The following is a 20799-nucleotide window of genomic DNA, read 5'->3' as shown; positions in this document are numbered from 1 at the left end:
GCCAGTAGTACTTTACTCTCACAGCAAATCAGCACCAGCCACAGCCAGCCAAACAGAGTGAATAGTAAGTTTATAACAGATGAACAGACAACACACACAAGTCTAAATTTTAGGTTCCCTAAACCATTCACTAGCTTAAATTTTTGCCATAAGCTCAAGCCCTCGTCTCTCGAAATCAGCAGAAAACAATTCTATGAGCTATTCTCAGTCACGTGGCTCACATCATGACCCTCCAGCCTTTTACTAAACAAACTTTTTTTAAGACCCGGAACATTGTCCGGCATTCATTATAAGAGTTACTAAACAAACTCTCATTTTTTTCATATAAATGATCCAAGGAAAAAAATGAACATGAAGACCTCTTTCATGGATAAATTTGATGTAGGAAGCTCGTTTTATCCCAGCCAAGTTTCTTCCATGTCCACATAACCTCTAACTAACTTTTTATCGAGAGTAACCCCACTAAACTACAAGCAGTAGATCACTTCGTCCATGAGGCTAGTTACCCTGTGTTTCCCACCATGGCTGCCCAAAGCGCACACTGCACAGTAATGGGGAAAATCCACACTCAAATCAGAAAACTTGTCAACTCAACTGTTGCGCCATTGCTATATGATAGCGATACATCAAAATATCATTCAGAGAAAAAGAAAAAGTCAGTATTGGAACTGGTGGCAATGAACGACCATCAATTACCAAAGTGTAGAAGAAATTGGTGGCAACAATTCAGGTACAGATTGAAGCTCCTCCATCCAAATTACTTGAACCTTCTCTGCTCTCACCCTTGCACTATGCTCTGCTCCACTGCCGTCGCCGCAGCTCTTGGTATTATTATGCCGAAGCTCCACCACCGAAGAGGCAAGAGCAAGAGGCCCTACAGCCAGAGACAGAGAAGACTCACTAATCAACTGAGCACTAGAAAGGGAACAAATCAGTGATCTGTTCAGATGCCAATGAACGAATCGGAGCACCATTTTGCCAGGAAGCTTGATCCTTGCTTTTTAGGCGGCCGCGGCGCCTGCGCCGGCTGCGGCTTCTTCTGCTCGATCGGGGGACCTGCGTAGTAGCCGTTTGTCTCTGCAAAAACAACGATGAAACAGCGTTGTTCTATCCATCCATCCATCTGAAACGAGTTACTAGCTAGCAATAACGGAGGAAAAGAAGCACGTACGGACCAGCAGTTTGCGTGCTCACTAGGGGGTTCTGCACGCCGCCGGGGACCTGCGGTTGCTGCGTCGCTCCCGGCGTGGTCGCCGGGGGGCCACTGTAGAAAGTGGCATCTGTAGTGTGGAGGGAAATGGAAATACTAGATGATCAAGATGAGCAGAGAGATCTCAAAAAAAAAGATGAGCAGAGAGAGAGAGAGACCGTTGCTCATGGCGGAAGTCCGGGTGGCGAGGCACCAGGTGCCACCGCTGTTGCCAACGGCGGCGGCGAGCCGAGGGAGACGGCCACCAGGAGGGCTGAGGAGAGAGGAGGCTGCCCGGCCAGAATTTTGGAGGAGCAGCCGGAGGGGAAGAGTTGGGGAGATGCCGGACCAGGCTGTAGGAACGATTATCGATTCTGCGAATCGTCCACACTGACCAGCAGGAGCCAGGAGGTGGTCTACTCAGCCAAATCGCCGATGGGCGTCCACATGGAAGCTTCCAGCTCCACTGTGTGAAATCGACAGGCCAGGCAGCCCTTGCACGCAGCAAGAAAAGAACGTGGACTCCACTTGTCGCCAAAAGTTGTGTGTCCATCTTGGCCGCAGGAACCTGATGCCAGGAAAGCATCGACTTGTATCAGTCTTCGTAGCACGCTGTGGGCGCAGACAAATTTATCTAACTTTATTTAGGTTACAAAAAAAATTGTACAAACAACTATAGTTTATCTACTCTGGGGCATTAGATCTCTCCTGCCGGCCGAGCAGCTAGCTGCCGCCGCGCCTCCTTCCCCTTTCCCCTGCCATGGACGATGAGACGACCAAGGAGACAATGATCGGCTACGTTCGTGCAACTAGGGGAGTGAGAGGACGAGCAAGGAGACATGCTTTAGTGCCTGTTTCTGAAAAGCTGCTGGTGGCTTTTTAATTCTAAAAATCCAACAACAACTTGTAGAAGATATGTTCAGATTTCAGAGCTCAAAAAGGTAAAAAAAAAAAAGCTCATAAAACTGACCATTCTAGCTTTCCATATAAACTCAGCTTTTCTAGACTTCCAGTTTTTCAGAGACTGCACCAGAAATTCGTTGTGTATTTGTGCTTCTAACTTTCCATGCTGAAAAGTTGTCACGAAGCTCAAACAAACATGCCCTTAATTTGGACAAGCTCCTAATGATTATCGGACCTTTTGTATGGCCCAAGACAATCATGTAAATCAACCTTAGTTTAGTTCAGAAAACAATTATCCGGCACCGACCAGTACCATCACATGGGAGCACCAACCTATGCTGCAGCAAGATGTGAAAGGGAATTGATATATGATTTTTTTTGGTTTATATAAGTACTCCCTATGTTCCAAATTATTGATCGTTTTGACAAATCTAACTACATAGCTTTTGTTATACACCTAAATATTAGAATGGAGAAAGTATAAATTATGGTATACGGAGTTCCAAAGAACTTCCAAATTTGGATTTGTTTTCACACTATGTAGGACATGACAACCATGAATCCAAAAGCTTAAATGATACCATCATCATCATCATATAAAGAAAAAAATCTACTTTACTATTGTCACCAATCCACTTTATCTAACCCTCTGAACAATATTTAGTCTCAAATTACTTCTCATAACTATTTCGGTTAGTCTGATCTGTCCCCAGCTAAGATTTCTCCTTTTCATTCCTCCATGTACAAGTAAAATTTGAATTTCAAATTTTACAAGATGACTTATAATATGATGCCATATGCTAGAAAAATACATTATTTCATTATTACTTTTCATGCAGAATTGTATCTCTATGATCAATTTTCTATTAAATCTTCCTAACCTATGAAAATTATCATGAAAAAAATTTTATGTATTTTTTAACATAAGATCATGTCCTCCATCCACTCACAAAACTTGAACTTAAAATTCAACTTGCATATGGAGAAAAAAATAAAACATCATTGGAGGGTAAATTGGACCAATTAAAATTGGGGGAGTAAATTGAACCTAAATTTTGCTTAGGGCTTAAACGGGTAAAATGGATTGGTAAGGGGAGTAAAATGTATTTTTTTGTACATAAAAGAAACATGTAGTTAAGATTTTACAACAAGGAATTAGAACAATAATACCACAAAAAAATATACAAATATAGGCTGGATGACGGGCCTTCGCCGAATTCACACTTTGGAGTGGGACGAACAACAAAAGGCTCCAAATTTCGGGGAAAAGCATCTATATTAAAAAAAAACCAGCAACTCAAATCAGTGGTTCGTCGAGTGTCACAGAATACACTCGGCAAACCAAGAACTTTGTCGAGTGTACAAAACACACTCGGCAAACCATGGACTTTGCCGAGTGCCATTAACGGACATTCGGCGAAGTACTAACAACTGTTACCTAATTTAACGTGCCTTATTTTTTTGCCAACTTTATTTATTCGCCAAGTATTTTTGCGGTTGTTTGCCGAGTGCATTGTGCCTTGCACTCGGCAAAATGGACATTTTGCCGAGTGTTTGTTTCTGCCGAGCATATTATATTTTACACTCGGCAAATATATTGTTTGCCGAGTGCCCGCTGGAATGCACTTGGCAAACCCATAGGCACTGTAAACATGGGGTTTCTTGTAGTGTAGCTGATTGTTCTGACGGAAATACTCTATTTTTCTAATCTCCGCATGCAAAAGATATGGGTCCGCGCATAGATAGATGATGTGGCAGCATTCAAATGGAGAAAGTTTTTTCAGCTCCCCATACTTTATAGGAAAGTCCCAAAATCAATTTTTGGGAGTTAATTTTGTAGGCATCTAGATATTAGAATGGAGAAAAAGTATAAATTATGGTATATGGAGTTCCAAAGAACTTCCAAATGGATTTGTTTTCACACTACGTAGGACATGACAACCATGAATTCAAAAGCTTAAATCCGATCAAACATCATATCATCATCCTTATGTAAAGAAAAAAAAGTCCATTTTACTCTCCTTACCAATCCAATTTATCTGTTTGACTAGTCTAATCTGCCCCCAACTAAGATTTCTCCTTCTCATTTCTCCACGTACAAGTAAAGTTTTATTTTCAAATTTTGCAAGATGACTTATAATATGATGCTCGATGCTAGAAAAGTACATTATAATTTTTTTCATGATTACTTTTGATATGGAATTGTATCTCTACAGTAAATTTTGTATTAAACCTTCCTAACCTATGAAAATTACCATGATAAATTTTTAATGTATTTTTTTAACATAAGGCATCATGGCATGTATCCACTAACAAATTTGAACTTAAAATTCAATTTTTATATGGAAAAAATACAATATTATTAATGGGTAAATTGGACCAATTAAATTGTTTGGGGAGTAAATTGAGCCTAAATTTTTTGTAGGGGATTAAGCGGATAAAATGGATTGGTGAGGGGAGTAAAATGTAGTTTTTTTTCTTGAGCTTTGTTGTAATGATTGTAAAGTACGAATTGGGTAATTTCAGGTACTTTTGCCTTAAATTTTTTCTGGTCATTGATCAATGGAAGGTATTTACAAAAATTAAATTAAATTAGTATTCGGTCCCACTTTTTGGTACTTGGTCCCATATTTTTATACCATTAGGTACTTTATAAATTTACCCCCGTATGATTCTATCAGATGAATGACTCTTATTTTTTTCAATCATTGTAAAAAATTCTCATTTTCCTTACATAAAAGAAACATGTAGTTATGATTTTACAACGAGGAATTAGAACAGTTCCACCAGAAAAAAAGTATACAATATAGGCTGGACGACAGGCCTTCGTCGAATTCACACTTTGGAGTGGGACGAACAACAATAGGTAACAAATTTCAGGGAAAATCATCCAGATTAAAAAAAAACTGCAACTATACAGGACGAGGCTTCTTCCCTCGTCCAAATTCATTTCTCCGAATCTCTCGCAAGTAATAATCTCATGGCCTTGCCGTCGGATCTTTCTAGTTTGCAACTTGTCCGCCGCGGAGACAAGGGAACCTGGGGTAAACGCAATAGTAATAAGCAGCTGACACGAAGCGCGTGTTCAATCATTACTAAAGTGACCTTCAAAACTAGTTTGGTTTTCAGAAAAAATCGACTCAGAACCAGTTGACCCGTACCATTCCAGGAAGCTCCTTGATCTCTTCAGGTTGCCGGCTGGCATTGCCGGCTCGGCCACCGCCGCCTGCGGCCGGCGGTTCTCCGGGGTCCCGATGAAGTAATCTTGATGGTGACAGACACGAGGCCAAAGTTAGTCCAACAAAAGATGAATCGAATTAGAGGATGTTACGGAGCATAACTATGGCGTACCGCCGGGAGTCTGTGTGTGGGCAGGCGTGGGTTCGGCGGCGGCGGCGGCCACCGGCGGCTGCTGCTCCGCCGCGTTCGCCGGCCGGCCGATGAAGTACCCTGCACAACATAGCAGGCATCAAAAGCTGTTCAGAGGAGCAAGAAAATCATGACAGAGGCGAGGCGTAAGGGGCGTTGACCTTCGCGCCCTCGGAGCCAGCGAAGAAGCTTGTGACCGAGAGAGGCAACACTTACCGCCGGGAACATTGGCATCGGCGTCCGCCATTGCGGACGGATCGGCCGGTCCGCGTACGTCCTCTCCTCCGCTGCCGAGGATGAGGATGACGACGACCAAGCTAGAAGCCTAGACGGTGGCAACGAAGCCGGAGACCTCGCCCGGCTCGCTTTATCAGCACGACGACGTGCCCCCAGACACCGATCGATGCTCCGACTCCGTCAACCGGCAGCTTGAGTTGGATGGCCGCGGCGCAATAGATGCATGCTGCTGTCCCGGCGGCCCCAGGCTGGCGGCAGTTCGCACCAGCCGGAACAATCTCGGTGGCTTGAGTGGTTCAACGTGCGTCATGCGTGCACCGCCGGAGCGAGCGAGCGGTAGTTGACCGTCGCCGTCGCCGCGGCAGGGTCCACGGAGAGGGGGGTGGCGCTTGCTTAGATGTTTGGAGTGACAGTTGACTTGACTAGCTCCTTGTCCCTTGCTATCTTTATCCCCCTCACACAATCCTTTTTTTTTGTCAGTGCTGCTGGTTATTAGACACAGTTTGTACTTTGTAGTTTGTACTAACCGGCCGGGCATGTCGTCTGCACGTAGATTAATAAGCATGATTGCGATTAACCTTGGGCCTTGTTTAGATGACTCTCATAAAAAAAAATTGAAAGGGAATATTTTCACATTTGAAATATTAAATATAGACTAATTATAAAATTATTACAGTACTCGTCTGTAAACTACAAAACGAATTTAATGAGCCTAATTAATCCGCCATTAGTTTATGTTTACTGTATCAATTACTATAGCAATTTAGTGTCTAACCACGGTCTAATTAAGTTCATTAGATTCGTCTCACAATTTGCAAGCAAATTGTGCAATTAGTTTTTTATTTCGTCTAGATTTAATACTTCATGTATGTGATAGTTTTGGAATTTGAAATTTTGATAATGCAACTAAACAAGACCTTAGTTGGATGTTTGGACTGACCGTTGACTTGACTCTTTGTTTCTTCGTACTTTGTCCACTCGGGGTAGAAGACTCGTAGGTCGCCATGGGATGCAATGCACCCGCAGGGACCTGTTGGCCCCCATCCAAACATGCTAGCACTACTCTTCCTTTGCTGCGGTGTTACCATAGTTGTTTTCACACAAGACTCTGCATACTTGTGCTCATATAGTTAACCCAAGTCAAGCCCAACAACTAATTAACCCAAGTCAAATTAGGTTTTATGCAGGTACTCTTTCTGGGTAGAGAGAACCAAGCCATTTAGAAACCATATTCACACAAATTTATTAACATACAAGAACAAGGATGATAGCGACCGAGAAACTCGTTTTATTGTGCGGCTTAGCATACTAACAAAAAAAAACATGGCGATAATTCCAACTCTCTACTTGTACCCAGCTAATCAAACACGCAAAGCATCGTTTGCTACAAGATTTATCACCACTACTACGCCTTCAAAACTTACAGGACTTCGCAGACCGTCGGATGCTGGGACGAGACACATCATTCAGAATCTCTCGCCAAATCTCAAGGAGAAGGATCCAGTACCAACATTGTGATCCATGGTGAACTCCGCCCTTATCATGCCAAACTTGATGCCAAGGCCGTAGGAGGACCCACGGCCGGCGCGCTGGAAGAACTCTGTGGGGTTCCCTTCCACATCCTTGGAGCTACCGAGGTCAGTGCCATGCTCAGCAAATGCGTAAACCTGTGCCTGTTTGTCCATCACACTGACAGGAACGCGTAGCTCGGTGGCAACTTGCATGAACAATCGAAACAAAACAAATCAGAATAAAAGAAAAAACAGTCTGTGCCTACATGACGAGCGATGAAATTGAAACGTCACGATTCTGCAAAAAAAAAAAAAAAAACCCTCACCTCAAGGAGATTCCTGGCTGCGCCGAGTTCCCCCATTTCATAGCCCCTAACTGAATAAGGACCTCCGAGTGCAAATGCATCATAGCTTGGCAGATCTCCTGCACAACCTGCATAACGACCATGAAGAGCCAAGACAGCCGGAGGTGGCTTGCCGGCACCTTTCTCCTGGTTATTCAATTTGATGAACTTTGTCACTGAAAGCTGATGACGGTTGAAGAACGGATTTTTGCTCCCAATGCCCAGACCTTGGTCAACCTGCAGCACATAAAAAAAAACTGTTACCATGGAGAAATTTCTTTAACCCATGATGTCAGTAAACTAGTCGAAATATCAAGTACATCAGCAATAAAGATACTCCATCTGTTCCAAAATAAATGCAATTCTAGGACCGAGCACGCAAACAAATATTATGTATAAAATTACAAAAATAGCACTTGTCTTTTGTGATGAGTGGATGAGATGTTAGTTGTTTTTTTGTGAGAATGTTCGGAAAATTGTCTTGTCTTTTATGTAGGTAGGTCAAAATTAGCATTTTTTGTGAAACAAATTTTGAACTCTATAGTTGCATTTATTCTGGGATGGAGCGAGTAAAAGACAACAATCAAAGCACATTTTCTCTGTCATAAGAAATTATCTAATAACGAAATTTGCTAAAATGTGCTCAAACATTTCGTTTATGCACTGCATGCAAACTTCAAACGTAGACCAGTTCTAAAACAAAAGGATTATAACCAATCATATTAATAAACAGCCATAATCTTAGCTTTTTTACGGAATGGACAACCATAGTCACTTTCACAAAAAAAAGGGTACTCCTATTTGGTTTAAAAAAGCAGCATACCTGGAATATACATCTGTCGCCAACTGTTGCACCATTTACAAACTCTGTGTTGTCTCGAGTCATGTTAGCTTGTAGAAACGCCATTCGATCTACGCCTGTACCACTGAATGTTGTGGGAGGCCCGTCCATGCTCAACCTGCCAGTAGGCAGTACTCGCGAACCATGTGTGCGTATATTGTTATTTTCATCGCGTGCCGTGATCTCTTCCAGCACTAGGCCATATGTGAATTTGCTCTGCTGTGTGAATTTCTGAAAGAAAATAAAAGAGATGCAGTCTCAACATGTTACGAATCTGCCTTGAATCGGTTGTTACTACTGACAATCAAAAGTTACAAAATGTAACCAGTGCAGACCTCTGTTATATTTGCTTTAAATCCAACTCTGTCAATCCATAATGGAGGAACTGGTTCCATGCTGGGGCCAGCAACAAAGACGGGACTCAATTTCCTGGTGTTGAAAAAGCTAGTTTTGAAGGTGCGGTTTCTACTACGGTTCTCCACACCATCAAGATAAGGATGCTCATACTCAAAATTGAAGGAGAGATCATCCTAGTATGCCCCCCAAAAAAGGACATGGGTAATTTCAAGCACATTTAGAAAGATTATGAGGATATATATATCACAGGTGTTATAACTGCCCAAACTAGAGAACCATCTCAGAATGGAGTCAAAAACAGAGCTCACTAGCAACTCACCTTTGGGTTGAGTAGGTTCCTGGCTGTAACAGAACCAGCCAGAGACCTGTTTAAACCAGAGATATTGCGGTGCCCAAATGACAAGGTTCCTCCAGGTTTAATGGATGCCTATGAAAAAAAAAATAGTTGCCAAGAGACCATGTCAGCAAGGTCATGTACAGGTCCTGCAGAGAACAAGAGGATGTGAATCGGTGGTACATTACAAGAGTTGGCCGCCCTTGATCCCCAGGCACTATGCTCCAATTTGTGTTTACTCCTGCCGACCTTGGTTCTAGCTCCCTGAGCTGAAATTCAACAACTACACCGCCTTCTTTCGTCTTGTCAGGGCGAGGAATCAGTTCGGCACTGAAGAATAATCCTAGCGACTTGAGATGCTTCACAGCTTGTTCAGCTGCTCCAATGTTGTAGATATGTCCAGGCCTAAGCTACAACAGATTAAGAAAGGCAAAACCTAAATCACATTGAATTGTAGTCAATAAAAACAGAGCAGATTAAAAAAATAATGGCAGTTACATACTCCCTTTATTTTTATTTATATGTCGTATTAGGTTTCTTCTAAGTCAAACGTGGTAAACTTTGACCAAAAGTATAGAAAGAAATAATAAAATTTACAATACCAAAGTTTTTTTATTGAACCCACCATGATATATATGTTGATAGTGCATATGTTGGATCGTATAATTGTTGCTATATTCTTCTATAGATTTGGTCAAAATTAGTCAAGTTTGACTTAGGACAACATGTAAATAAAAACGAAAGGAGTACGGATTATCATGCTCAAAATTTAATGTCCAGGTCTAAGCTGCAACAGGTACAGAGAGCCAAAAGTTAAATAACATAGAATTGCAGTCACATAAAAACAGAGGACATTAAAAAAAATGGCAGTCACATATATACTGGTTACTGGAGCATGTAAGTTCTCAAGTCTCAACTCGCCAAACTCAAGAACACACGAGTAGTTTGGTGCTGCAACGGCCGCTTTTCTGATGATCCTGCTCTATTATTTATCATGGCAAAACAGATAGTCTTTATAGTAGATAACTAGTGACTCTATCAAACAGAAACTAGTGACTATCAAACAGAAGCATGTCCTGTGAACGAGAGCAGCTGAAAAACCCTGAAGACTAGGATTTCTAACTTTTTTTTTGAAAGACTAGGATTTCTAACTGACCGTGACACTAACAGACTATGGACTCTGAACTTCAAAGACTCTAACTGAATGAAACAGGGGACAGGGATTATTCCCATCAGTGAATCATGTTCATAATCAAATGCATAGAATCAAATAATTCTTTTCACATTAAAAATAATTATTAGAGTCATGTGCAATGAAGAATGTAAATTAACCATGGAGCTTGTGGCATGATGGCATCAAGATCTAAGAGACCTGCTGGGGCAACTCCCTCTCGATGACAGGGATGCGGGTGTGGCCGTCGACGGCGTTGCCGAGCTCGTCCACGAACCGGTACTCCACCCCGGTGATGTCCCCCTCCTGCACCTCGCAGGCGAGCTCGCCGGAGCCGGGGTTCCGGTAGCGGACCACCCGCGCGCACGCGAAGCCCTCGCCGTGGTACCACCGCCCGACGCGGTCGGCGACCCACCGCAGAAGCCCGGGGCTCGCCCCGCCGCCGTGGCCCCTCACCACCGCCTCCAGCTCCTGCCGCACGGCCTCCGGCAGGATGCACGGCCGGGCGCCGCCGACGCGCTGCTGGTGCTCGCGCTCCCGCCGCAGGTGGCGCTGGAACCTCTCCCACCCCGACATGTCCTCCTCGCGGAGGTCTGCCTCGTCGCCGTGGGGCTGCGCCGCCACCCCCATGTTGACGCACCTGAACCGGTCGACGGGGATGACCTTGTGCCGGTGCTTCGCCGGCGCCGCCCCGCCGTGCCCGGAGAACGGAGCGCTGGCAGCAGGGGTTAGCCGGCGCGCGTCCTGGTCCGACGACGACGCCGGCTTCTTCTTCCCGTCGTCCGCGCGCGCGGCGCCGGCTCGGAAGACCCACGACAGGAAGGCGCCGAAGACGGCGCCGGGCCACCCGCCGTGGTCGCTGCTCCAGGAGCGACCGGAGGCGGCGCCGGCGGCGGCGGCATTGACGGCGGAGGCGACGGATCGGTTAGGGGAAGAAGCTCGAGGTTCAGGGATGGGGCTGGACGATAGGATAAGGCGGGGGGCGGATTGTGGCGGCGAGGGAGAGGCGGCTTCTTGTTCTTGCTCGGGAGGCCCGCCGGCGTCGGAGATGAACGCCATTGCGTAATGCGTACGGTGGCGCCGGCGGCCGGCCGGCCGTCTGGAAACAAGAGGGAGACTGGAATCACTGGATTAGGTAATCATATCGCCCGCCGCCGGGGAGAGGTTTAGCTTTCCTTCCATTGAGCCGAGAGCCCATCGATCAACAACCTTGGAGACTAGTTAATGTTTTGCCAGGCCTCCAAGAAGGCAAGGAAAAAAAAAGTTATTTAGCAAAAATAAACTGAGGCAAAAATTATAACCTAGTGAAACTAGTTTTTTTTTATTTCCTTGGTTTTGACTTTAACGGTGAAATTGTCTTGGAAGAAATCCTTCCAAACAGGCTATAAAAGATATGCATTTATACTAGGAATAAGTTTATTTTACCACCCCCGAACTTGTCAAGGAATTCGAATTATCTCCCTCAACTACAAAACCAGACATCTTGCCCCCCTCAACTCCTAAAACCGGGCAAATCAACCCCCTGACTGATTTTCACGGTGGTTTCGCTGACGTGGCGCTGACATGGCGGTGGGTCCCACATATCAGTCCTCCCTCTCTCCTCTCTCCTCCTCTGTTTAGCCCATAGTCACAAAGATTCGGGGTCGATGGGGTCGAGGGACGGAGTCGAGGAACGATATATGGTCCTCGTGAGAGGTTTTTACAAGGCGGGGACGAAAATGACCCCGTGTTTCCGGGTCGGGATCGGTGTTTCTAGGTCGAGGAACGGTACCCTCGACCCCGAATCCTGTGACTATGGTTTAGCCGCCCTCGAGCACCCCGCGCCGTTGCACTGCACCCCTCGTGCCCGGCCTTCGCCACGGGCCTCCGCCGCCGGCCAGCGACTGCGCTGACCGCCATCGCTGCTCTGCTCGGGCCGTTGTCGCCGCAGAACTTGGTGCTGTCGTGCCGGGGCCGCCATTGTCGAGCCACCCCACGCCCGCGGTGGGAGAAGGAGGCTACGCCTCTGCCTCTACGAGCCAGCCTGCCCGCGCGCGTCGGCCAGCCCACTCCTCCCACGCCGGCTGGCGGGATCCGGCCATCGCGAGCAGGGGATGGGGCGGAGGGAGCAGGGGAGTCGGCGGAGGAGGAACATGAGGGAGAGAGGGGCAGAGGGTCGCGAGCAGGGGATTCGCCGCCGCAGCATCTCCCCCCACCGCCGTCACGCCACCCTCCACCGCCGCGAGCAGAGCTGCTCAACGACGCGCGTGGGCAGCGGCGGCATGGCGGGGCGAAGGGAGGGAGGGAGGTGCGGGCGAGCAGCAGCGGCATGCCGTGGCGGAGGGAGGGAGGTGCGGCGATGACAGAGGGTGGTGCGACGGCGGTGAAGGGAGGTGCGGCGGCGGCAGAGAAGTGGCGGTGGAGGAGAGAGAGGTCCGGCGAAAGGAGGGAGGGGAGAGAGGTCCAGCGGCTAAACAGAGGAGGAGATAGGAGAGAGAGGGAGAGGACTGATATATGGGGCCGATCACCACGTCAGCGAAACCACCGTAAAACCAGCTAGGGGGGGTGATTTGCCCGGTTTTAGGAGTTGAGGGGGGCAAGATGTCTGGTTTTGTAGTTGAGGGAGGTAATCCGGATTCCTTGAAAAGTTCGAGGGGAGGGGGGTAAAATGGACTTATTTTTTTTATACTACTGTCCCTGGAGGTAAAACCAAATGACAAATTCTCTGATTTATATCATTGAGCAGAGTATAAATTGATGGGTCATACTGAATAGACTCATTGACTCTGCCTCAGCATGAACTTGTACAAACGAATTGCAGGGGATAAAACTCTGAAACCAAAAACCTCAACTTTTCAGTATCGATCAGCCGTGGTGTAATCATGCAGCTTCCTTCCCCGAACGGCGAGCACGGGTGCCTCAACCTATTTCATGTTTTTGCCGCCCGTGAAGCACCAGAGACTTGAGAGCATCATGCAAAAAGAATTCAGCAAACACAGCAGTGAGTACATTTCAGCTTTAGGTACACTGGTATCTTCATGATCGGATGAAACTAGTGTGCTGCTTACAGTTTGTCAATGCAGCTGGTCAATTCCTTTTCCGGTTCAACTGCAGCAGGAGCAGGAGGAGGAGCTGCAGCACGGCTGTGATCACTTGCAGCAGCGTTCGTCTTGTTCACGCGGCCTTTGTAGTACCCTGCTCACCCCAAAGCAACAGGTCCAAACAGAGTATGTATGCTCGTCTTAGGCAGATGCAACTAGGTTCAATTATTCAAACAGGATTCTGAAAGAAACAAAACAAGCGAGAAATTTGGACAAGAAACGCTTGGATTGGATACGTGTTGCACGCACCAGGAACGCCATGGACATGAGTGTGGTTGGCCTTTTCGGTAGCGTCCCGCAGTGGCTGCCGCGTCGGCGCCGGCGCCGGCGCCGGCGGAGCGCTGGCCTGTTCGCCGACGGCCGGCTGCGGCCGTGCCGGTGGCGCCGCCTGCGCTTGCTGCGCGTCGTAGCTCAGGGGGCGGCCACTGTAGTAGTTAGCTGCAACCACAGAAAACCAACGAACAAGATGATCTTGCTGAAGAAAACGGGTGCAGAGGGGCAATGTAAACATTCTGCACACGGTTGTTCTTCTGCTTCGAGCATGTTTTTTTTTTTCGTTTTCAGAAGTGGGGAGCTAGACTTGGAGGCTGGGTGACATACCGGTAGGATCGTTGGCGGCGTCGGCCATGGCGGGTCTCCGGCCGGTGGCACCTCCTCCGGCGAGCGCTGTGGAGACGCGGAGGAAGAGGGTGTCTAGTCTGCTGCCATTGCGGTCTCCGTTTCTTGGATGCAGCGGGAAAGACTTCTTCAGGCAGCTCTCTCCGTCGGCACTAAGCAATTGACTGAGCAGACTTGTGCATACGCGTTAACCAGAAACCACCTAGAAACCCACAGCGCCTTGAGACGACTAACAAAAAGCTTGTGAATTTGTCCTTTTTTTTTCTTTTTGAAGATGGCTTGAGCTTGTGGGTTTCTGCAATTGTGGCGTACCCTATTTTTCAGAGTTATTTTCTGGTCAGTTAGTATTCGTGACAGAGTTCAACACGCTTTTAAATTTCTATATATCGATCCCATGGCCTACAAGTTAAAAAATGAGACTGCTTAAAATAATCTCTTAGTAACTAGCATATAGCTTGTGGGTTGCTTGCTACATGCAGGCATCCAGCCAAGAAGGCCAGAACTCTGTTCTGCCGAACCACGGTAGCAGATCTCTGTTCCATGGCCACATCAATTCGTCTCATGGACACATGCCCGGCACCAATCCTGCTAGTGTAGTGTACCAAAGAGAAGTAACTCAAACGTTCATGTAGGCTGTACTTTAAAAGAAGTTTCAGGTTCATGGTGAATTTACTGAAAGGGTACTTCTCTGCTCTTAATGGATCATTGACGTCATTCATAATTGAAATCCCCTTATCTTTTACCATATGTTTTGTTGGCACACATGGAACAAGTTAGCTAGTTTGGTTTGGAAGGCTACTTTACTTAAACATCACTTGGAGTACATACTACATAGAAGCATTTGGTACTCAATAATTTCAAAGGTTGTGTATACTCTTTAAGGCTCAAGAATTTGTTGCTGGGTCCCAATTATGGGAAAGATGTTCATTAAATGCAAAATTATTGTATTTGGTTCCTAGTCCCTGCGGTCGAGTATTAAAAGCTTTGCCTTCTGATTGACAATGCAAGGCTAGTCACAACGATTGAGAGATTGAGCTTGAGCCCAACCGAAAACTTCACAAGAGGGTGCAGTTTTTTTTTCTGAAATAAAAAGAGGTTGCAGATATACGCTGTCCTAGATGGCTATTGGCTACATATAATTTTCCATAAAATTTTCCTTCACGAGCGATTTACATAAATAACCACATTAAGACATCAAGGTTGATGGATCATACTGAATACTTTCATTCACTCTGCATCTGCATACGCTTGTACAATTTGACAACGCCACTGCCGAAATAAAAAATCTTCAAATGAAAAAATCTGAATAATTTCTCCATCGTCCCAAACAATCAGTGACATCCAATCATCCTGCCTCCTGAGCCATCCTCCTCCACTGAATCTATTTTGCAGTTTGACCGCCGGAGAACCATCCCAAACTAGAGATGAGCGACAAGCAGAGAACCCTCAGCAAATGGATCAAGTAAGCACGCAGGCAGCAGCATAAGCTCTGAAAATTCTATATCAGTTATTATTGAGTAGTGTGCAGTAGTATTTTACCAGCTGGCAAGGAAGCCCGGTTCTTTGCTCGCCTGATCCGCAGCGGAGCTCTGCTCGCCGGCGGCGGCTTTCTTGCCGGGCACACGGCCGGCGTAGTAGCCTGCCCTTGCCAAACAGAACCAGGTTCGTTCAAGCAGGTTGAGAGGAAAAGAAATGGAACGAGGAATCCGGGCATGAGACGCCCGGATCTGCGATGCACGCACCAGGAACTTGGGCGTTGACCTGCTCGCCGGTGGCCTGGGACGTCGCCGGCGGCGGCTGAGATTTCTGGTCGTCGTAGTTCATCGGACGGCCGACGTAGTAGCCTTCAGCCGATAGAAGAAGGGGGAAAAAGGAAGAGAGTGAATTCGCAGAAGAGATCGAGAAGAGTGGATGGCTGTTCATTTGGGCACGCTTGTTCCAAGGGACAGAAAGGCAGGGATGGAGGAGGTTGAGCGACATACCGGCAGGGCCATCTTCGGCCATGGCGGAGGAGCTCCGGCGGCCGGGGCGGGGGACGACTCCTCCTCCGGCGAGGGCGAGGCGACAACGGAGGCGGACGAAGGCACGCCTTCCCTTCTCGCGTCGGCCTCAGGTTCTTGGCTAGGAATGAGAAGAGGTGCCTAGGGACGCCGCTTTCTCCGAGCTGGCAAAAGGGAATTGACTTGAGGAGACTTGAGAATACATGAACCAGAGACACCACGGCACCACCTACACTGGCCAATCGCTTGGTTCATTGCATTGATCAATGATTAGCATGGTAACTTGTGCTAGCTACTAGGTTTCTGCAAGTGTGTGGAGCTGCCATCAGAGCAACTCCAACAGTCTTTGTGTATCCTTTAGATTAGGTAAAAACTAGCAAGGTGGCCCGCGCTAATAGCGCGGGTAGTTAATTTTTTATAATTTTTCTTGACAGAATGATATTGAATTTTCATTTTTTTCTATATCCCTTTGGCATATTCTCATATACCTTTTAATGTCTAAATTTGGAGATTGATTTTAATATTGGATCGCCTTGAATATCGGTGCATTTTTTAGCATGTAAGTCCGATGGTTAATTGTAAGATGTGGTCACCTTGAATATATTTTTTTCTTTTACAAAGTTTTTTATATGTAGTTATTAAATATATATTTATATAAATGTGATAGTGATGTTGCAGAAGGCTACAACTTTTAACTTGCTTGTTGGACTTTAATTTATGCCTTATAATATTTTGAATCTTTATTTAGCCTTTCTTTGCAAAATCTTTTTTATATATGGTATATTAATGTATAAATGTTTCTTTAAGAAGTTCAGATGGATAAAGTTTTTTATTTGGGCCAGCCCTGGTTTTTTTTTCACTTTGATTTTTGTTTTATTTTTCTTGGCTCATCTCATCACATAAATTAGCCCACTTTAGAGTTGTGTCATATCAGCAATGGATATTTCCATGTGTATTTTGCAGGTGTCTGTAATATTTTTCTTGGACTTCTAATTTCTCCAGCTATTTCTGCTGATTTTTCCCTCTCACATTTTCTTTATCCATACATTTGAAATCGGTTAGCATTTTCCGCATCGGATGCCCTTCATGGAGAAATTCACTGTGTAGCTCGACTGCCCGAGTCCTCCCGGGGTTATCCTGTCGGCTGCAGGCTCATGTTTTTTGTTGGCGTGTGATTGGAGCAGCTGCTCCGGTCATGTCGTGCGGCGTTTGCCCACAAGGCTGCGGCAACAGCACGGCGGCTCCGGCTAGGACACGCCACGGCTCCGGCTGGGATGCGCAGCGAGCGACTTGAATTCTTGGCAAGTGGAGTATCGGCCGAGAAAGAAATCAAAACAACCTGGCGCAGGAACGCAAGCGATCAAGATGTGCAAAATGCCTCATAGGTTATGTTGTTGTTTGAAATATGCTCGTTGGTCATCTATTTATTTACTTGGCTGGAACCTTTTTCTTATCCGAGTCCTATAATTTTATTTATTGATCGGTACCTTTTCAAGTACACATATGTATATGCTATAGAATATGAAATATTTTAATAATTGTGTTAAGCCAAGCCAGGTTATGTTGTCATGGGTGAACTCCTTTTCCTCTCCGAGTCATATACCTTTATTTTATTTATTGACTGGTCTCTTTCCAAGTACTCATAGGTACATAATAAGTTATGGCATATGAAATATTTTAATAATTATAGTTATTTTTCATCACGTAAGTGTGTTAGTTATCCTTTTACTGGTTTATAAGTAAACTTAACCGTTCTCTATCACATAAGCGTGGTAGTTATCCCCTATCAAATGATCGATCTAGGCCATACCCGAGGAATCCGATTTGACAGGGTTGCTAAACCGGTCTGCGCAGCCTCACGGTGATTCGGTCCGTTCGCGACCCGCACGATCTAGCGCATTCGATGTGTTGACCGGATTTCACGTCAACCATAAGAAAAAATGGAGAGATTGAGGAGGAGGGAGGAGCTTAGGCCCCTCCATTGTTTTGCTGCATCCGCCATACTGGGACTGCCTACTGCTGTGCTGCGGCTGCATGAACTCTTGTTGCCTGTGCGTGCGGCCCGTCCGTGTGTGTCTCGGGCTCTCGGCAATCAATCCAATCCCGCTCACTGCCGCAGCTGGGCTTGTTCTTCAGGGTGGCAAGCGTGCAGATGCACATATGAATGCATGATGCACACATGCCGCGCGCATCCTCCCGTTCCCGTCTGCCTTATTAGCTCGCCGCTGCAACGCCGTCGTCCTCTTGCGTGGTTTTGTGGCACCAGTGTGAAACAGTGTGATGCACACATGCCTCCCACCAGATCAAGCGAGCCGTCCTGCGAAGCACTGAAGCAACCTCCCGGCCACCTGGAAACACATCCCCGCACGTAGAAGACAGCTCTCGCTGCATCTTTATTGAATTAACATGGATTTTTATGATTACTTTGAACCGTTAGATCTTCATAAAATCCGACGGTGCAAATCCTTCTCTTTTTAGTTTAACGTGTGAATTTCTAGACCCCTAAATTTAATATGGACTCTTCTAATTAATTTAGATAGTTAGATTTTAATAGAATCCGATGATGCAAATCCATCTCTTTTTTAGATTAACATGGGAATTTCTACACCTCTAAATTTAATATGGACTCTTTTAATTAATTTAGACCGTTAGATCTTCATAAAATCCGACGGTGCAAATTCTTTTTTTTTTCAGATTAACGTGGGAATTTCTAGACCCTCTCGGTGAACATGGTGGCTTCTTTTAACACTCCTTTATTAATATAATAGATGAAAATTCCCTGTGAAAACTGCATCCAAGAGACTCTATTTCCGACTCGCTACTGTTTCCGCCTCGCCAACCCGACCCCTTCGCTCGGCTTCTTTGCAGGGGGAGTCCCGCTCGCCATCCCGTGCGCGGGCCTCCTTCCCGCGCTTTGTGCGCATCCATCCTGCCCTCCCGTCATTGCTACTCCGGCTTGGGACGCCGACGCCGTGCTGCTCGCCGCCTACCCTGCCCTGTCCGGTCTGACGTCGCTCCACCTCACCGCTGTCCGCCCCCTATCGTTCCGCTAGCTCGAGCTCTTGCCGCGCCTCAAGTCGGATGATGCCCGGCGGCGAAGTCGAGGCCGAGGCCGAGGCCGCACGAGCGCTGCTGCTAGAGCTCACGGGTCAAGTGGGAGTAGCACCGCCGGCCCCCACGCATTGGCGTTTGTTTGCTCTTCTTGTTGCCTCTCCTGGGGCTTTGTCTCTTCGACGACCTTCTCTTCCACCGTGTTGGTCGCCGGCTCGTCTTCTTCCTCTGGTGTTGCAGTTGCAGCCACCCTCACGGCGGCGCGTTGTCCAGCGGGCCCCGTGCAGCGACAAGCTCACGGTGGGGTAGAGGAACGACGACACCGGCTTGTTGGACTCCTTCGCCACAGCCGCCGCGGAGGAGCGGACGGGTCGGAGCTGCTTGGGCTCGACGGCGGCCTGCCGGTCCCGCTCTTGCTTGGGGCTCGTGCGGTCGCTCGACTACAGCGACGGCTGTGTGGCCATGTGTGCCTTCCTCTGCATAGCAAATCGAATCGGGACCTCACGGCGGCGCGGCGCGGCAGCCGGCCGAGGCCCCTAGCGGCGGGTTCCCTCGCAACGGCGCGGTGCAGCGGCCGGCCGAGCGACGCGGCCATGGCCGGGCGGCCAAGCCGGCGCGGCCAACGGTGGGTCCTCCTCACGGCGCGGCGGCCGGCCGAGTGACGTGGCCATTGCCGGGCGGGCCTATCGGGCGCGGCCTATATCGGCCGCGCCTGCGCCCCTCCCTCACGGCTGTCTTCTTGGTTGGGGCCGCAGGCGGCGTGGCGCCGCCTGGAGCCTCCGTTCCCTCGCCGCCGCGCGCCGCCGCGCGGTGTCGCCGAACGCCGACAAGGAGTCCGAGGGAGAGAGAGTTCAATTGGAGAGGCTGTTGGTTCCCCTGCCCCTAGAGAAGCTTTTTATTTTTTTAGCTTGTTCTTTACCTCTTCATTTAGCTAAGATTTTTAGCTAATCTGTTGGAGATGCTCTCACTAGCCACTGATCGACTTGTTCTTGAGCAATCAGCATTCTAGTCCACTAAGGCCATTCTCAGTGAAAGTTTCATGGACACGATTACCTAGAATGACACATCATCTAAAATTGTTTGAAACTAGGATGAAACACCCCTCCCTCAATGCATAGTTTCACCTATTGTTGTTTCCTAGGTTACATGTAAGACACAACCTGTCTAGGTAACCGTGTACACAGGGTTTCATCACCGTGAAACTGATTTCACCTCTCTCTTCATTAATACACTGCCACATCATCAAAAATGTTGACATGACAGTCTATTTAATGCCCATAAAACTCCCACTGAGAATGGCCTAAGTCCAGAGCCCGGAAACGAAACGAATTACTGCCACCACTTCATGTCTTGTTGATCCTGTGTGTTTTTTGCTAGTGACGAATTGTAATTTTTCTTAACATGCATGATTATTATGTGCCTTTATTTTGTTCTCAGCATCTTCTTCCCATGTCTTGTAACTCAACCCAAAATAATTTATTTATAGTCAAAGTTTAAAATATTTGACTTAAGACAAACTCAAAACAATTTTCTTTACAACATGGAGGGAGTAAGTTGGATGTGGAAGCTACCGCGACAGAGCTTGCTCAAAAGGGGGAAGCTTGCCTCCTTGTTCATAAAATGCGGCCAAGTAATTTTTGTCCCCTTTGTGTTCCAGTGTCTTGCACTGTTAGATGTGCGCTGAGATTTGTGAAGTATTGGAATTTGGCAGTCTGTGCCCTTCTATGTAGTCCCTGAATCTCAACTCGCGTCTCTGACGGTGTCTAATGCAGGAGCACAAGCCCTCAAGAGGAA

At 46.9% G+C, this 20799-nt stretch overlaps 4 protein-coding genes across 7 annotated transcripts; all 4 read right to left on the bottom strand.

Annotated features, from left to right (window-relative positions):
* Positions 1–300: 300 nt before the first annotated feature.
* LOC120644046 lies at positions 301–1757 on the bottom strand. 2 transcript variants are annotated; one of them, XM_039920587.1, is made up of 5 exons: positions 1369–1757; positions 1172–1280; positions 972–1077; positions 697–874; positions 301–541 (listed from the first exon to the last, which is right to left on the bottom strand). In XM_039920587.1, the coding sequence occupies exons 1-5, from the start codon at positions 1740–1742 to the stop codon at positions 499–501; spliced, it is 810 nt and encodes a 269-aa protein (XP_039776521.1). In that variant the 5' UTR covers positions 1743–1757; the 3' UTR covers positions 301–498. The 2 variants fall into 2 exon arrangements, with proteins under 2 accessions (XP_039776521.1, XP_039776522.1); XM_039920588.1 differs by lacking the exon at positions 301–541 and having other exon boundaries at positions 553–874; positions 1176–1280; positions 1369–1671.
* Positions 1758–6886: 5129 nt separating this feature from the next.
* On the bottom strand, positions 6887–11721 carry LOC120644045 (protein TOC75, chloroplastic-like). 2 transcript variants are annotated; one of them, XM_039920585.1, is made up of 7 exons: positions 10458–11710; positions 9274–9495; positions 9071–9178; positions 8730–8924; positions 8377–8625; positions 7536–7790; positions 6887–7416 (listed from the first exon to the last, which is right to left on the bottom strand). In XM_039920585.1, exons 1-7 carry the CDS (start codon positions 11313–11315, stop codon positions 7165–7167), a joined length of 2139 nt encoding a protein of 712 aa, XP_039776519.1. In that variant the 5' UTR covers positions 11316–11710; the 3' UTR covers positions 6887–7164. The 2 variants fall into 2 exon arrangements, with proteins under 2 accessions (XP_039776519.1, XP_039776520.1); XM_039920586.1 differs by lacking the exon at positions 8730–8924 and having other exon boundaries at positions 10458–11721.
* Positions 11722–12902: 1181 nt separating this feature from the next.
* Positions 12903–14859, bottom strand: LOC120644043. The gene is made up of 4 exons (XM_039920581.1): positions 13937–14859; positions 13586–13774; positions 13304–13430; positions 12903–13196 (listed from the first exon to the last, which is right to left on the bottom strand). Exons 1-4 carry the CDS (start codon positions 13962–13964, stop codon positions 13160–13162), a joined length of 381 nt encoding a protein of 126 aa, XP_039776515.1. The 5' UTR covers positions 13965–14859; the 3' UTR covers positions 12903–13159.
* Positions 14860–15079: 220 nt separating this feature from the next.
* Positions 15080–16261, bottom strand: LOC120644044. 2 transcript variants are annotated; one of them, XM_039920584.1, is made up of 4 exons: positions 15937–16261; positions 15697–15798; positions 15494–15593; positions 15080–15372 (listed from the first exon to the last, which is right to left on the bottom strand). In XM_039920584.1, the coding sequence occupies exons 1-4, from the start codon at positions 15956–15958 to the stop codon at positions 15336–15338; spliced, it is 261 nt and encodes an 86-aa protein (XP_039776518.1). In that variant the 5' UTR covers positions 15959–16261; the 3' UTR covers positions 15080–15335. The 2 variants fall into 2 exon arrangements, with proteins under 2 accessions (XP_039776518.1, XP_039776516.1); XM_039920582.1 differs by lacking the exon at positions 15494–15593 and having other exon boundaries at positions 15937–16247.
* Between the last annotated feature and the right edge of the window lie 4538 nt (positions 16262–20799).

Source organism: Panicum virgatum, chromosome 8K (genome assembly GCF_016808335.1).
Source record: "Panicum virgatum strain AP13 chromosome 8K, P.virgatum_v5, whole genome shotgun sequence".
Lineage (NCBI taxonomy): Eukaryota > Viridiplantae > Streptophyta > Magnoliopsida > Poales > Poaceae > Panicum > Panicum virgatum.
This window is presented reverse-complemented; position numbering and strand designations above follow the sequence as displayed.

Coding starts and splice junctions, on each gene's coding strand:
- LOC120644046 (XM_039920587.1), bottom strand. CDS start 1,742: ATGGACACACAACTTTTGGCGACAAGTGGAGTCCACGTTCTTTTCTTG. Junction 1,281..1,368: donor GACTTCCGCCATGAGCAACG/GTCTCTCTCTCT, acceptor TCCACACTACAG/ATGCCACTTTCTACAGTGGC. Junction 1,078..1,171: donor AGCACGCAAACTGCTGGTCC/GTACGTGCTTCT, acceptor TTGTTTTTGCAG/AGACAAACGGCTACTACGCA.
- LOC120644045 (XM_039920585.1), bottom strand. CDS start 11,315: ATGGCGTTCATCTCCGACGCCGGCGGGCCTCCCGAGCAAGAACAAGAA. Junction 8,925..9,070: donor GGAACCTACTCAACCCAAAG/GTGAGTTGCTAG, acceptor GGGGCATACTAG/GATGATCTCTCCTTCAATTT. Junction 7,791..8,376: donor GCGACAGATGTATATTCCAG/GTATGCTGCTTT, acceptor TATGTGCTGCAG/GTTGACCAAGGTCTGGGCAT.
- LOC120644043 (XM_039920581.1), bottom strand. CDS start 13,964: ATGGCCGACGCCGCCAACGATCCTACCG. Junction 13,431..13,585: donor TCATGTCCATGGCGTTCCTG/GTGCGTGCAACA, acceptor TGGGGTGAGCAG/GGTACTACAAAGGCCGCGTG. Junction 13,197..13,303: donor ACCAGCTGCATTGACAAACT/GTAAGCAGCACA, acceptor GATGCTCTCAAG/TCTCTGGTGCTTCACGGGCG.
- LOC120644044 (XM_039920582.1), bottom strand. CDS start 15,958: ATGGCCGAAGATGGCCCTGCCG. Junction 15,799..15,936: donor GGCCGAAGATGGCCCTGCCG/GTATGTCGCTCA, acceptor TATCGGCTGAAG/GCTACTACGTCGGCCGTCCG. Junction 15,373..15,696: donor GGTCAACGCCCAAGTTCCTG/GTGCGTGCATCG, acceptor GCTCATCTCTAG/TTTGGGATGGTTCTCCGGCG.